A 17,801-nucleotide genomic window follows, 5' to 3' on the forward strand; every position below is an offset into this window, starting at 1 on the left:
CATCATTTCCAGCACCTCAGCTCAGCTGCTCATTCCTGGATATCAACTCACATAGTTACCATCCTCTCCACCACCTCAGCTCAGCTGCATCTGTGTGTCTAATCTACAGTTCTCAGCTCACAGAGCTCTCTTACCTATTCCTGTATTTCTACATGTCTGACTTAGCTCTGCTTATTCCTGGATATCAGATCACAGAGTTTACCATCCTTTCCAGCATCTCATCTCTGCTGTTCAGTGTGACTAATCTACAAGATCTCTGCTCACTGAGTTCCCCCTACTGGTATCTGTATTTCTGCATGACAAACCCAGGAATGATATTTCCGACCGTGAACCGTGACAATGTTGATTGCAGCAACCCCTCTGTGTGACCTCACACTGCAGGGAGAGGGGGCGGATCACATGATCAAATGGGTGGGTCTTTCCCCTGCAGTTCATCTCTGATTGCTGCTGTGTCCTCCCCCACGTCCTTGCTGCTGCTGTGAGCCTTGCAGTGACAGACAGCTGTGAAATGCCGATTGGGGATGCATGATCGCGTTTGACAGATGCCTGTCACTGCCAGGCTCACAGCAGCAGCAGGGATTTAGTGGACAGCACATCAGTGGTCAGTGGGCCCCCTAGTCAGCCTTCTTACACCGGTATCCCCCTTACCCCCCTGATGGCGACCCTGGGCACAGGTAATGTAACAATAGATAGAGAGCAAGTTGGGCACCATACCATCTCTACCACAAAAGAAACTCTTTATTTACAAGAATCTATACTCCAGCTCAATAAATAAAGTAGTAGCAGTTGCGTTTACAAAATGAGATGTCTCCTAGCTTCTCCAGCATAAATCTTAAGCATTTGGTAAATGACAAATATCACAGTTCACATGTCTCCTCCTAAGCTTAAACATGTCTCAAGATAATAATAGGTGTTAATAGATGTCACATTTCTCCTCAATCATCTTGCACACATCTTAGGCCATTTGTTCAATAATAGCAATACAGTTGTTTTGCATCAATATCAAGTTTCAGTGCATACCAGGTCATCCTGGGCATAGAAGTTCCTCACTTGTCACAAAGCTTCTCCTTGCTCTCAAACTCCAGGTACACTCAGGGTGTCATCTCCTGCCTCCAAAATATGCAGGGTCACATTTACTTACAGTAATCACTGTTACTCACTTTCACGCTGACAGTTAAAACTTTTCCATCATCCAGGGTCAACTTCTTTTCACTACAGTTCTGTTCTCACACAAATTCAGCTGATGTTCCTCCCCCCTCTGCGGGGATGATATCACATGCATGGCTTGCATAGGTCCTGACATTCCGGGCCAGAGTCATTAAGAAGAGCAAAGCAAAAAAAAAAAAAAGAGTAACTTTGCACCTTGGTAAACCATGTTGCATTGGAGGGGGAGGTAAATTTATAACGTGGGGACAGATTTATTGTTGGGGTAGGGCATGTCCTAGATCAACTTTACATTTCAGTGTAAAAATAAAGCTCTCAAGCATTTGTGTGCTACATGGAAAAAGCACCCAGTATTTTCCTTACGTGCAAAATAATAAACACATTTGCACCCCTTACATTGTAACATGGTTTGTCCAGGAGCAAATTTACTCTTTTTTTTGCTTTGCTCTCCTTAATGACTCAGGCTCATTGTCTTCAGTATAGAAAAACAAAAAGCAATGTGTATAAGGGGCACTCTTGGGAACTATAGTAACATATGAATAGGATAAACACATAAAATTAAACTTTATTATAGAACATGACAAAATCAGCGAAATGTTTAAAACTTGTGGATGAAAATGAAAACCTATAGATATACTGTTAAAATAAGGAGAAGGATACTGCTATAGCTGCGCCTGCCAGCTCTCTAAATATATATATATATATATATATATATATATATATATATATATATATAAAGACTGATATAATTCCTTAATAAATAGTACATAAAGGGAATAGATCAATTCCGTCAGTAGCAGAGATTAATATCAAAGTGTAACCACAATAAAGCAATGTTAAGGTTATCAATCACATTGCACCAAATTGTTTCATCTCCTTACTAGAAATGAATATATCAGGTGTTTTAATGATTTGATAGCTAAATAAATAAATCTAAACAGGTGATTGCTAAACAACTGTATGAGTCCAGAGAGAGAAAATAATTTTTGAATTACTTAAGATAAGATCTGATTATTGAGTATCATACAGATCTCTATATGTGGAAAGACAGGGTAGGGAGTTTTATGTCTCACTGCCTGTTTTCATAAAGCGAGCAAAACACTGTCTGAAGGGGTGTCCCCGCTATATAGATCAACCGGGTTAAGTGTGTGTATTCAGGTCAATAACCCGAACAGAACCTAATTATTACTGCTGTGGTATTGATGCTTAACCTAGGATTATTATTGTAGCATAGAGTGATTCTAAACCCTAATAACAGAAGAGAGCTAGCGGCGTGGATAGAGCCGACGCTCGCTTCACTTCAAAATAGCTTTGTCAAGGCAAACCCTTTCTCTTTATGAGATCTTCATGGGATTTCCCCTCTCTCTCTTTACAGGAGCCCTCTTTCTTCCCCTCCCCTCTTTCTTTGGGAACCCTTTTTTCTTGCTCTGGGAACTCTCCCCTTATCCAGGACTTACACCAACTTGGCATCAGCCACAAAAACCACTCCTAAGCAATGCTGAGTTAGCAGTGACCTCCTTCCCTCGGTCCCAGGTCCTCAGCTATTACACAATCATGGGAAACCTGAGTTTTTAAAGACTCTGGTCCACACATGACCAGCCATTCATCATCATCATCATCATCATCATCATTTCTTTGTATAGCGCCAGCAGAATCAGTAGCTCTTTACAATTGGGAACATACAGTAATAAAACAATACTGGGAAATACACAGGCTGGGCTGGGGGTAGGGGGGCATTTGCTACCCAGGCCAGTTCCACAGTGGGCTACCTAAGGGCTGGGTCACTGGGCCACCTGCATTTTTTTCCCTTTAAAATGTTCCTAATAGGTAACTGAATCGAGGCTTGTCCCCCGAGCTAAAATTTTCCAGCCCTTCCCTGGTAATACATATAGATAGAGAGGTAAGAGGGCACTGCTCCACAAGCTACATCATATTGAACATTTGTCCAGCTAGAATGCAAAGATTACAAAATATTTGGGGGGCTGTATGCTCAGTCACACAACTATGTTATTCAGAAGGGTTATTGTCTTGTGTTAGCTATGTAGTGGGTGGTAATAGGGTATCCTACAGAGATTAAGAGGGTGGTAGAAGAATATTATAAGCTTGTCTGAAGAAGTGGGTTTTCAGAGAACGCTTGAAGGTTCGAAGACTAGAGGAAAGTTTTGTGGTGCGAGGTAGTGAATTCCATAAAGTGGGTGTAGCCCGAAAAAAGTCCTGTAACCGAGAATGGGAGGAAGTGATGAGAGTGGAAGAGAGACACAGATCTTGTGCAGAACAGAGGTGTCGAGCTAGGAGATATTTTGAGACAATTGAGGAGTTGTATGTTGGTGCAATTTTGTTGATGGCCTTTTATGTTAGTAGAAGAATTTTTTACTGGATTTGTTGAAAAACATCTTACATCAGGCAACTTAATTATGTTGCAGGTAGGCTCAAAAATGTTATATTACTATCGTACACAGTAAAATATGCATTTTGCATTGGCTTTTGTAAATTATCCTCACTGGTCATTATTGAGTTTTTTAAATGACCCTAACAATCTAACAAGCCACAGTATCCACTTAATCCTACTGTGCCGTGTTGCTTTTTCATTCTAATATTGGGTTTACTTGGTACAAATTAAAATATATATAACATAAATAACGTATAAGTTATCATTTGCATTGATGTCTACTACCATGTTATGAATTTGTGTGTATCAGATTAATTAACCCTGAACATCTGTATCTACCATCAGAGAGAGCTTCTTGATGTGGTTGATAATAATGAATCTGCAGTTATAGTCGCTCCAACATCTTCAGGGAAAACATATGCATCTTACTACTGCATGCAGAAAGTTCTGACACAAAGCAATGAAGCCGTTGTGGTTTATGTTGCTCCAACTAAGGTAAGAATCTGTCTATTTATAGTTTTAAATGTTTCATTCTTCACACATCTGTATGTCCTGCTATAATCCTATTTCTTACATTTTGTATAAAAAGGTATGAAATAACATAGAATGAACACATATACCTAATGAGAATACAAATAGGAGAGCTCTGATGCAGAAAACATTACGCATTGAGGATTACATCATCATCAACATTTATTTATATAGCGCCTCTAATTCCGCAGCACTGAGTGAGAGAGCTCACTCACATCTGTCCCTGCCCCAATGGGGTGTACGGTCTAAATTCCCTAACACACATATACAGACTAGGGTCAATTTGTTAGCAGCTAATTAACCTATCAGTATGTCTTTGGAGTGTTGGAGGAAACTGGAGCACCCGGAGGAATCCCACACAAACACGGGGAGAACATACAAACTCCACACAGATAAGGCCATGGTCGGGAATTGAACTCATGACCCCAGTGCTGTACGGCAGAAGTGCCAACCACTTAGCCACTGTGCTGCCCTATTACATATTAAAAATAAAAAAAAACATTTATGACACTGATCTAATCTGACAGATTGTACATATGCTCATATGCCCGTATAATATGGATGAATATCCAAACACTTATAGCAAATAAAACATGCGCTATAATTCATGCAAGATAAAATGGTATTCTCAAGCGGATAATTAGCATTCTTTTCCAAAGATATCTGTTGTCCACTTCTCTTCATATGATTACTTTTCCATCCCACATCCATATGTGTGTGTACATATATATATATATATATATATATATATATATATATATTATTATATATATTATCGTTATACATTTGCTCCTGAGGAAGTCCCACGGTGTTGGGACGAAACGCGTTGAGCTATTGATTCTACTGGCATCATTTCTGTATTCCATGTGAGTGTATACTACACTTTTTATTAAATCGTCATTTTATACTTTGACATGGCAATTCTGTTTTTGTCTGTATGCATATAACATCTCTCTGATCGATCTCTAAATGATGGATTGTTGAATTTGAGCAAACCAACATCGCTTGCATAACAGGATTTCTGGTATGCAGATTTTTTGTTTTCATTTGGAGGTGTATACTTAATACTAAGTCAATTGGTTTTTGGGCTTCCACTATTGATATTGGTGGAGGATTCATCACAATTGGTGTTACATCATATGATCATACTACACTATATGTGTTTTCTATATTTCCACATTGTCGTCATCCTGCGGGCAAGGGGGAGGTATTACCTCTGAATAGGAACTCCTACCATACTACATGATCCTTGAATCCTTACGGTACGCAGTTTATTACACCGTCCCCATTTCTATCTGATAATATTACACATTGGGCGCCCTACTTGTTTTTCTATCTACATATATATATATATATATATATATATATATATACAGTCATAATATACTTAGCTGCAAAAACAATTCTCCACTTGTGAAGGGGCAGATTCACCATGCAGATGGAATGCGGAGTGAGTCTCAAATGCAGCAAGCTGATGTTTGAAACTTGTATCTTTCTCCTTAATGATTCAGTTAATTATGATATACCAATTATCATGAGGAACAAATAGGAAAGGAATATTTGATTTGTGTTGTTAAAATGATTAAGTAATTCAATATGCATATAAAAACTATGCATAAAAAAAATGATCCTATAATTCAACACAAATAATGACAAATAATTAAAATAACGCAACATATAATTCAATCAAATCTCTTAATAATGATATACATCGCATATCAAGTTAATATAGATTCCTCATTTATGTATTAATAAAAAATTATCCAACTGATATCTGAAACACCACAAAATATAATAAATCCAAGTTCATCAACAAAAATACAAATGGCAAACTTATCCCTAAATAATCTCAAGTGGTGTCTATAAAATGCCAATACTTATGGGATTAAAAGTGAAAGACAAGTGAAAGACAGTATAGGTTGTAGTGCTGCTAGTTACCTGTGTTCTCTTTTAGTAATAATATGTCCGTTATTTTAATACAAAATGAATCAGTCAAACACTTCTGATATGCAGAATGAATTAGCCCAGTTCATGTGTATGTTATAATTGGTAATATACACCAATCAGCCACAACATTAAAACCAACATTAAAACCAACTAATTTTGTGTAGCTCCCCTTCGTGCCACCAAAACAATTCTGGCACTTCGAGGCATGGATTTCACTAGACCTCTGAATGTGTCTTGTGGTATCCGGCACCAAGACTTAAGCAGTAGATACTTTAAGTCCTGTAAGGTGGAGCCTCTTTGGCTCAGATTTGTTTTTCCAACATATCCCACAGATGCTTGATCGGTTTGTGATCTTGACCCTTTGACATGTTGTTCTGTGGGATTGGATCCGACGGGCTAGCCTACGCTCCCCACACGTATCAATCAGTTTTGGGTACCTATGACCCTGTCGCCGGTTATTTCTCCTTGAACTACTTTTGGTAGGTACTTACCACAGAATACTGGGAACACCTCACAAGACCTGCAGTTTTGGAGATGCTCTGACCAGGTTTCTGCTGTCATCAACCCCAGTGTTTGATAAGCCCCCGGCTGTTACGGGAGAACACTCCTACTGTGACTGAGCTTCTTGCTGACTATTCATATCCTCAGCATAGTTCACTGCAATGATTTGATATCCTGCTCTTGTTTTTGGTCACAGATATTTAAATGCCATAATAATGAATACAGATTGCAACATATCACAAAGTTAAGCCAACTAAAACAAAGTATCTGTTTCTGTCTTAGAAAATAATTATAGCCCTGCTTGGTGCGTTTCTCCACACTACATAGTGGTTCCATCTATAGGATAAATGTAGACATCATAAAGCTTTGCATTTTAAATCCATATCAACCAATAGGAATCCTAATTGAGTTAATTAACCAGTTATATATTCAGCATTTCAATGCCATAATATCTATCTATCTTTCCATACACACATCTATCCACAAAATGAATTAATAGAGTCTGAGTCATACATATCTAGCTGTTTTTAACGTATCCTCCGCAAAATCATTCTGCACATGTGCAGAACCGGCTGGTCTAGGAGTAAAAAAACAACTAACTACAGCCTACGATTTTAGGGAATGAACAGGGTGGAGAATGGGCGGGTTCACGTAGGCAGTGTACAGTAAAGGCGTTCCCGTGCAGGGACGTCCAAGTCAGCTTAACGGGTGATGCTCAACCATGCCATGATTCTCACACTCAAAATTAACATAAAATAATTACACAGACATCAAGTTTTGGCAGATGAATATTCAGTTTTATTAATAGAAAAACACATGGTGGATGAGAAAGCACAAGCAGTCAGATAGAACCAATGCCGAAATACCACAATAAGGGTCATCCACCCTCTCGGTATAAATCAACTGGGGGACTTTTTCCTCACAGGGGTGCACCCTTAAATCAACGAGGTATCCATACACTTCAAGACTTAGAGGACCCACATCTCCTCTTAGGCTGTTGTAACGCAACAACAAGGGCAGAGCCTGTAAACTAACCTAAAGCCTGACACTTCAAAGGAGTGCGGACTCTTTAGCTAAATAACCGTGCACCCAACAGGTACTGGCCTCTGGTTGCCAGTGCTTTCCTGCCATGCAGGATGCCGTAGGGATCAAGGCCCACCAGCATACTGACCTACAATAAACCTCCATTTCTCATATCTGCTTTCAATGAAAAAAATAAGAACCTTCTCTGCCAAATGCACTGCATCGAGCCTATACAAATCCCGAAAGCAAAATCTGGTACATGGATGTTTAATCCGAATACCATCAATGGACTTCCCAAATAGCGAAGCCTCTGCATATTCTCCACCACTATGCCATCAGAAAAATTCCTGCACACACGCCTAGGAATAATATTCGAACAACAAATTATCAAATGAGGCCACCCGGAGAACCATAGCGTTCAGATCCGAAAGGGGAAAAATGCAGGAGATAAACTTGCCTTTCCCGACCATAATGATATAGTCCAAGTAACGAGCAACACACTGATGACTGGTACCTGCTTCAAAACACCATTGAAGAAACAAACTAAAACATTCAAAAAACGCACAGGAAACAACTCAACAAATAGGAAGGCGTTTGATGACATAAAACCTGTGGAAGACCATGAAAGAAAATGCAAAAGAAGGAAGTAAAAAGCGGATTCAACATCCACCTTAGCCAGCAGGGCCCTGGGAGTAATAAATGAGCATGGGAATAAGGGGAAAAGGCAGAGAACAGACTGGAAGAAGTAAGGGACAAGGGGATAAACAAGCAAGGAATTAAAATAGGCACAAAAGGGACAAAAAATAGAGACGGCATAAGACAGAAGCTGGGGAAGAGACAACAAAATGGGACAGAGAAATGGAGGTGCACAGGGAAAGAATGGAGCAGAAACAACAAACAACCACAGTGCTGGAAAGAAAAGAGGCAGACAGCGTAACAAAAGTTAAGTGCTATTTCAAACTTGTATAGGAACAAAGAGGAAGGTCATAACTTCAGTAGGATATTTATAACCAAGCCATCCAAGCAACTCCCACTGTGACACAACATGGGAGTATCACCTTTACTCATTTACTTAACCCATTTACTTAACCCTTTAATGAATAGTAGCCAATACCAGACTTGATCCCAAACCTCAGCCTTTTAATCTCCTTCAGGCTGATGACCATCACTCTGTTGTAATTTATTTAATACAAAATGACATAAGATTAAATATTGGGACAAAACTAAATAGATGGTCCTGTTACCAGCAGAGACAAAGTCAAATATCAATCCACTTAAAAAGAAAAATGACTATCTGCTTTTATTAGCCTGTCATCCTCTTCAAAGGAAAAAGTGTGCTAATCTTACATCTGGTTAGTCACTTTAGGACCTCTATATGACATTAGTGCAGTAGTGACACTTGCGTCATTTCAGATCACTTTATAGTATTGTGTAAGGAAAGGAGACTATGGAGTGAACCTATTACTGCATAGAATATCAAATCTTAAGTAACAGAATACATTCTCTATCAGCGCTGCTCCTTCTGTGAGCTCCTTCATCCTCTTGTCAGCTCAAAAGCACTGGTGAACTGGTGGGCAGGCTGGTTAGCTGGTCATTGGGTTGGGCACCCTGAGATGAGTGCTTCTCTTTTTCCTTCCTGTCAATTAAGCTGACAGCCGAGTGGAGTGCTCCTGGCACAAGCAGTATACCTGGTTTTGTATCTATACAGCCTGTGTCTTCAGAGACACACACACAGTGCTGGCACAGGAAATGGGGCAGTGTGACTGATGACATATCAAGTAACTTAGTCACATTGCTGCATCTTTGGAGCTCCGTCACCCATCTGTCATGAACACATCAGTTCTGCCCCTCAAGTGCACCGATGGTGGAAACTATCCCCATCCCCCCTCCCCATATATACCTTGCCCCCTCTTACAACCCTACAAAGGACACAAACCTTTACCTGCTGCTGAGAAAGCATTGTCTGTAAATCTTATGCTCACATGTTTTTCAACCAAGGTACATGCTTGTAAAGTTTGTGTGCAACTTTAAAGGAAGTGGAGAGAAGTGCTGGTATGTCATACCGACACATACCACCTATCACACATTGCACCAGCTAAACCTGCATTATGGTCACTCTTCTCACCTGTTTCCCTCTTTCTGCATTCACTTGCTGGACTGAACTGAGCAGGCATTCACCTGGTCTGCTCAATACTTCCTACATTCTCTTGATTGGCTAATTGCCTGTCAGCTCTGTCTATTTACAGCACCTGCTTGTATACCAAGTTGCCAGATCTTCAGGTCTACTCTCCTGTTCAGATGTCCTGTTCCCTAGCTCTTGTTTGCTGCCTGGTCTCTGAAGTCTCCAGCACATCTATCCACAGATCTTCACATCCTCTGCGACTACTCCACTACTCTGTGGTAACGCTCTGCAGATTATTGCTACCTGTTCTCTGAAGTCTTCAGCACATCTATCCGCAGGTCATCACAGCCTCTGTGACTACTCCACTATCCTGTGGTAACGTTCTGCAGAATATTGCTACCTGTTCTATGAGTCTTCAGCACATCTATCCGCAGATCATCACAGCCACTGTGTCTACTCCACTACCCTGTGGTAACGGTCTGCCGGTTATTGCTACCATTACTACCAGCGTCCTGTGTTAATCAGCATACTGCTCTACTGTCTCCTAATCTCTCAGTCATCCAAGGACTCCTGATCCGAAGCATCTATAGTTAGAGTCCTAGTTCTCTTTACAGTTTTGCTTATCACCTCCTAGGGGAACCGCGACCTGTGGTCAGGGAGCTGTGAAGACCAAGTGCCCTTGCGGGAGCCTCTGGTGAAAACCTCCCGCTCCGCTAGACTTCGTGCCTTCTAGGAGGTAGTGCCAACGTGAGCAGACTGTATGAGTACTCCTCTGACCCTACTGGTTGTGACACCATCCCACTTCCAGCACTGAATATATCTGTACCATATTAAAGCACTGAGTGCAAAGCCAGTAGTATAGATCTCGGTGGCTTGTGATCACTGCTACAATATAAAAAGCTAGGAAAGAGGATGCATGCACTTGTATATATAGTATAAAGAACAAATAGTAAAGACAGACCTGCAAATGAGGAACAATTCTACAGTGCAGAAGACTGCAACAGCGGAGTTTGTACAGTTAACATCAGCACAGGAATTCTGATAATAAGTAACAGGCACTGGTGTAACCTGTTGAAAAATGTTGAAACATACGTCAGTTCCTATATGCACATAAAAAGTAACAGCAAAGAGATAAGCATCTGGCTCCAATGCATCAGTGGTAATGCAGTAGCAGACAATTCAGAGAGCAGAATCAGATTCATGGGAACCCGACAAGGAGCAGCTAAACTTTGAGCCGCCACTTTGATAATGATTAACAACAGTTATATTCCAGAGACAACGGGTCTGATTCATCAAGGCACGCATACTGACCGCAACGTACATTTGTTTTAAAACGTATGTAAATCAGCTCTGCATACTCCCAAATTCAACAGGGAATGGATCTGAAGATACATGCCCTGAAAAATTCACTGCTGAATACATTCAATGCCTATGTGGACTATATATTAGAGATGTTCACTGAACCCCGTGCTTTGGTTTTGGTTTTGGATCTGGATTAACTTCGTGTTTTGGGTTTGGTTTTGGCAAAATCGCCCTCGCGTATTTTGTTTTTTTGCCCCTATATTTGTTTTATAAAATCCCTATTTGTTTTGCTAAAATCACATAATTTGGCTCTTATTTGTTCCTACATTATTATTTTTTTTTTTTAAAAGATATTTTATTAAGATTTTACAGAACAGAGAATGTGGGAAACAGGTAATACAGGTGAAACAAAGCCATAATATGGTTTCCAATTAATGTAAACAGTATATTGTTACTAATTTGAGGAGACAAAAGAAAATTCAGGGAGAGATGAGAGGATGGAAGGAAAAGAGGAAAGGATTGAAGTAAGAAGGAAGGGGAAAATCACTAGCCAAAGAGGTAAGAAGAAAAGTAAAAAGGAGACGAGGATCCATGACAAAACTACAAATTGGTAGTTAGGGCTCAAGGGCCTTAAAAAGAAAAAGGAGGAGGAGAGGCTCCATGATATTCAGTCCAAGGACTCCAGACCTTATTAAATTGGACGGAGGTGTGGCGAAAAATACTAGTAATATATTGCATATGATAGACTTGCCAGATATGGTTGATAACAGTGGGCAATGAGGGTGGACTTGGATTTTTCCAAAAGAGGGCATTTTGGCATCTAACGGAATTAAGAAGATGTGTAATAAGTTTCTGTGTTGATTTTGATATCTTAGGAGTAGAGCGAGGGAGTAAAGAATACGAAAGAGATGGAGGAAGAGAAACCTGAGTAATACTGAAAATTAACCGGTGGATCGATTTCCAGAAAGGAAGCAGTTTTGGACAATGCCACCATATATGAGACAGGGTACCCTCTTGACCACATTGACGCCAGCACAGCGATGAGGAGCCTGGATATATTATATGAAGACGGTGTGGTACCAGTTACCAACAGTAAAAAATCTTGCATCAATTTAATCTTAACGCAGATAGAGGTCTTTGCGAGGTTCAAGCGGATCTTAGCCCATTCCTCAGGAGGAAGCGATTCTCCCATGTCCTCCTCCCATTTAAGCTCATGGGAATCCATAGGGGGGCATTTGTGTTTTACAATAAGGTGGTAGAATGTGGAGATCAAGCCCCTGGAAGAGGAGCGAAGGTCACAGAAAACGACCAGAGGAGAGGTTAGATGTATATCAGTGATTGTACGTTGATAGAGTTATATAAATGTCGAAGTTGAAGGTATTGAAAGAAGCAGGATGAAGGGATGCAAAAGTGCTTTTGAATGTCTGCATAAGAAAAAAAAGAATTGAAGCGGCATGATGCCACAGTGCAACCAATGGTAGAATTGGACCGGTCGGAGACCAGGAGGAAAAGAAAGACTCCATAGAGGCGTCATACGCCATGAGTTGGGGGCTAGATTATACGGGGAGACTGTGAGTCCAGCAAGCGATTGAAAATGCTAGAGGAGGAGGGAGACGCGAGAGGGAGGGCCGGTGCTGTGGTTTCAGCCACAGAAGCGAGGAGGGCGAGGCAGTATCAGTTAGAGCATATTCAATATCGACCCAAACTCGCTGACCCAGAGGAGAGTGAAGGAGTACACACTGGATAAGATGACTAACACGATAATATTTAAGAAAGTGGGGAACCCCCAGACCTCCTTCTTGAATTGATTTATGGAGAATCTGCATTAGAATCCTGGGCTTCCTAGAGGACCAAACAAGTTTAGTAGCCATTTGTTGAAGAAGTTTAAAGGAATTAGCGGGGACTTTGAGGGGTAAGGCCTGAAACAGATATAAAAGCCGAGGAAGGATATTCATCTTGAAGGAGTTTACTCTACCCGTCCAGTTGATGAGTTTGTCCCATTTTAAAATGTCAGTCTCAATAGCTGAAAACAACGAGGGAAAATTTGCAGCATAAAACTGGTCGTAGGTAAATCCCAAGATATTTTTGCCTGTGAGACTGCCATCTAAATTCAAAGCTAGATTTGAGGGTTGACAGAAGGGCAGGGGGGATATTAAGGTTGAGAATTTCTGATTTGGAATCGTTTATTTTGTAATTGGACAGAGTGCCAAAGAGAGTGATGTCCTTGAGTAAGTTTGGGAGCGATATGAGAGGGTTTGTGACTGACAAAAGGATATCATCCGCGTATAAAGATAATTTATATTCAGAAGAGCCCATCCGGACACCAGAAATAGCAGGATTAATACGAATTTTACGAGCCAGGGGTTCGATCATTAGGGCGAAAATAAGTGGGGATAATGGACACCCCTGACGAGTACCATTCCAAATCGCGAAGGGAAAGGACTGGAAACCGTTAGCCAGGATGGAAGCAGTCGGATTAAAGTAGAGAGAGGCAACGCCACAAAGGAAGGAGCCCCTCAAGCCCATGACCTCGAGCGACTGTTGCATATAAGGCCAACCCACCCTGTCAAATGCCTTTTCCGTGTCTAAAGCTATGAGGAGAGTGGGGATGTTGCGGGAGTTGGAAACATAAGTCAGGTCAATAGGTCATTGGGTGTTGTCCGATGCCTGACGACTCAGAATAAAGCCAACCTGATTGGGGTGAACCAGTGAAGTGATGACAGTGTTCAGGCGATTAGTAAGAAGTTTTGCAAACAGTTTAAGGTCTACGTTGAGCAGAGAATTGGGTCTATAGTTTCCGCAGAGTTGATGGTCACGATCACGCTTGGGTACAACAACAATGTCTGCCCGAGTTGTTGCCTGATCGAATTTAGAACCGAGGAGCATAGAATTTAAGAGCTCAAGGATCATGGGCATAAGGGAGTTGGCAAAGGTTTTGTAATACACGGCTGTGAAGCCATCTGGGCCGGGGGCTGAAGCATTTTTGAGGTCTTTAATGGTTCGAGCAATTTCGTCAGACGTAAAAAGCTCATTAAGAAAATCAGATTGTGTGGGAGTAAGTGAGGGCAGGGCAATAGAGGATAAGAAGTCACTAATTTTCGATTGTAAAGATAAAGGATCTGAGGTGGGAGATTATAGAGAGAGGAGTAAAAGTCTCTAAAGATGTCAGCTATATGTTTCAGATCATAGGTAAGGTCCCCTGAATGGTTCTTGATGGAGGTGATGCACTTACGGGTGCATTTGTCTCGTAGTTCTGAGCTAGGAGTCTGTCTGCTCGATCGCCCCTCTCGTAGAACTTCTGTTGAAGCTATTGAAGTGTTTTGGCTGCCTTTTTGGAAAGAAGTTGATGTAATTGCCCACGGATTTGAGGGGAGTCTTACTTTTCGGGAAACGCTCATGTAACGTTGTAAGAGATGCGATTTGTGATTCCAGTTCCGTGATGCGAGTGAGTTCAGCCTTACAGCGAGAAGCGGACAAGGCGATAAGTGTTCCGCATATGGAAGCTTTATGCGCTTCCCAAAGGATTGGAGGCGAAATATCTGGCGATGAGTTCAGAGAGATAAATTCTTTAATGGAGTCGGATATGGAGGTAATCTGATCGGGCTTTAGAAGTAAGGTGTCATCTAGTCGCCATTTTGGGGGAAAGGAATGTGGGCGAGGAAAGGTAATTTCGAGGAGAACCAGGGCATGATCGGACCAAGAGACTGGAAGAATTTCTGAGTCAATAAGTTGTTGAGTGGTAGAGCGATCGATGACAATGAGGTCAATGCGAGTGTGGACATTATGTAGAGCTGAAAAATGGGTATATTGTCTACCGGAAGGATGGACTAGGCGCCAAGCATCGTAGAAGTCGTAGGATTTGATTTGAGGAGGGATGCCAAGGTTCTACATTCCCGGCAAGGGGAGGCATGGGAGGAGGACACAGAGGAGCAATCCATCCCAGGGTCCAGGGTGGAGTTGAAATCGCCACCTATAATTACTTGACCTTGATCTATTGAGGAGAGCTGTTCAAAGAACGCAGAGAAGAAGGTACCCTGCCCCACACTAGGAGTGTACAACGAAACTAGGGTAAGCTTGACGCAACCTAAAGATCCAACAACGATTAGGTATCTGCCTAAAGGATCAGCATAAAGAGATTCCAGTGCGAAAGGAATGTTGTGATGTATGAGGATGGCAGTACCTCTTTGTTTACTATCAGAAGATGCATAATATGTATATGTGTATGTCTTACATGTCAATTGAGGGTGAGGAATCTTGAAATGTGTTTCCTGTAAGAAAACGAGATCTGCCCTAAGGCGTTTAAAGTGTTGAAAGACCATTGTGCATTTGGTGGGAGAATTAAGGCCATTAGCATTGAGGGAGAGAATTTTAAGAGTCATGGCAGGTCTGGGTACTTGGACAGACTAAGAGGGCTAGTTAATAGAGACAGGAAGAAAATAGAAAAGAGAGCATGGGAGACCTACTTCCCCAGAGGGACGCCAGTCCAGGCTCGAGACAAGAGGTACAACATAGGTACCGGAAAAGGAGGGCGAGGCATGGACAGCCAAGAGTGGACGGAAAGAGCGACCATTAAAGGGTCGTGGGATTAGGATAGCAGGTCAGATAATAGGCGTTAAGAGTATCCAGTGAAAGTATTTGAAAAGGAAGCATTTACATGTAAGCCAAACACATGAAATATAACGATAAGCTGAGCATAAACCACATAAGAGAAAACAAATTCAATACACATTATGTTATATCTATGTAGTATAGAGGAGTGGAGCCAAACCGTGTCCAGGGACACCCAGCATTAAATAAGTGGAGTCTAAGTAAGAAACCTCTAAATAGTAACAAAACACCACCACCCAGTGTCCCCCGAGACGGTAACCTCCGTTAAGAGGAGAAATAACAAAGCATGAACAGCTTATATGAACAGTATATATATAATCAACAACGGACAAGTATAGCGTGACATTAAATATTGTTGCGAGTCTACGGTAGAGAACCAAACCTAAAAGGGAAGAACTAACATAACTTCAACGATGTGCATAACATATGAAACAGCGTCACAGATTGTGAACAGTGAGTTTAATCAGGGGGCTCACCACTAGAGGGGAGAGCCAGTAAGGAAGGGCATAAGACCCAAAAGTAATCCGCAGACAAACGGGAATATACTAAGGCTCTAAGTCACCCCTGTCACAGCGAGACTCTGAGCAAATGTAATTACTGTAACATAAAATAATTGTAATAGAAATTAGCGCAAAAGTAACAAATAAGGAACATTAGAAATAAAGAAAATTCAAACAGTAGTATTTATGTAGTGGACCATTCAGCTTGTGGAGGAAGTTTGCGGGTCACTGATGACGAGGTGAAGAATGAGCGTGGGAGATCTGGAAATTTCAGAGTTTGTAACAGGTCCCGACCTTGTTCCGGGGTCTTGAGCGAATATGCGTGATTGTCGTGGGAAAAGGAGAGCTGAAAAAGGAACCCCCAACGATAACGTATGCCAGCTAAGCGTAGACGTTGAATACTGTCAGCTAAGTCCCGTCGTTTCTTCAATGTAATAGGGGAAAGGTCCTGGAAAAAGAGAGGGTTGGTCCCAGAGTAGGAAATGTCCTGATGATCTCGAGCAGTGAAAAGAATCTTCTCCTTAGTGGAATAATTATGAAGGCGTACAATGACGTCTCTAGGTGGTTGAGAAGACTGAGGTTTGGGCCGAAGGGCTCGATGTGCACAGTCTAAGAGGAAATCAGCCGGGGGTAAGTCTGGTGTCAAGCTGGTGAAAAGGCCCTGCAAATATGCTGGTAGCTTTTCTGGCAATATCGAACATTCTTGAGTCTAATGTTGTTCCGTCTGGGGCGATTTTCTTGATCTTCAAATTGGTCTTTAAGAGTGTCCAGGTCGGCACGAATTGCTGCTAAGTCCTGGTCAGTTTGAGTCTGGAAGGCGCTTAGATCGGTGGTTGTTTTTTCCAGAGAATCAGTGCAAGCACCCAAGGCAGCAATGTCCGTGCGTAACTCTGTAACTAATGCCCGAAATTCTGATTGGATGGTGGCCTTCACTTGTTTCACCACCTCAGCCATAGAAGGCTGCGGCAAGTCTACATCAGAGCTCGGAGATGCCGGGGCAGAGGTAGATGGGGGGGGGGGGGGCGGTTTTGCTGCTTCTGGAGAACATGCTAGGTGTTTGAGGCGGAGGATTCTTCTTCGGTTTGTGAGACATGATCCCTTCAAAAAAAGCACACAACTGCAAGAAACAAATGACAGTAGAGGCAGTGGAGTTACTTTCAGGGTAATGCTTCAGGATACGACTAGCTCCCACGAGACATGTGGGGTTAGAACATGGATAGATAGGACTGGAATATGAGATAGAGAAGAAAACAAATGTGTTTTTCCTCTACGAGCGGTAGAGTCCAAACAGTGGAGGTCTGGCTTGAAAGGCAGGATACAGAGCTAAGGATACAAAATAAGGACAGCTATGTGTCCAGTGTTAAAGTCCAGGCTCACGTGAGGAGAAGTATCCTGCCACCCAGACCACTCAGTAGGGGAGCATAGAGAGTGGCAGGGGTGCCTGTTAATGTTGCTGATGGAAAGACTCCGACAGGGAGTACCTGTCTGGTGAGTACAACCCAGGGCTCTTACGCTAGTAGCCCAAGTCAGGATGGGAGAGTTGTGTGGGGGCACTGCTCACTTGTAATATCGGTACCAGCCTATAACGCTGCCACCGAACCGGGAGTGAGGTGTCGGGCCGGAAGTGAAACATTTAGTCAGCGGTCTCGGCCGGAAGTAGACCCCTGATATTGCCATGGGCGGCCAGGAGACCACAAACGCTGTCCCGACTCGA

General features: G+C 41.9%; 1 protein-coding gene across 2 annotated transcripts in view; it reads left to right on the plus strand.

Annotated features, from left to right (window-relative positions):
• The window catches only part of LOC142139997 (putative ATP-dependent RNA helicase DDX60), a 382,899-nt gene that overhangs the window by 157,049 nt on the left and 208,049 nt on the right, over nt 1–17,801 (plus strand). For both annotated transcript variants that reach the window (XM_075197859.1, XM_075197866.1), the window contains exon 18: nt 3,899–4,048. In XM_075197859.1, coding sequence (XP_075053960.1) covers nt 3,899–4,048 — 150 coding nt within the window. The remainder of the gene's footprint in view (nt 1–3,898; nt 4,049–17,801) is intronic.

Source organism: Mixophyes fleayi, chromosome 1, assembly GCF_038048845.1.
Source record: "Mixophyes fleayi isolate aMixFle1 chromosome 1, aMixFle1.hap1, whole genome shotgun sequence".
Classification (NCBI taxonomy): domain Eukaryota; kingdom Metazoa; phylum Chordata; class Amphibia; order Anura; family Limnodynastidae; genus Mixophyes; species Mixophyes fleayi.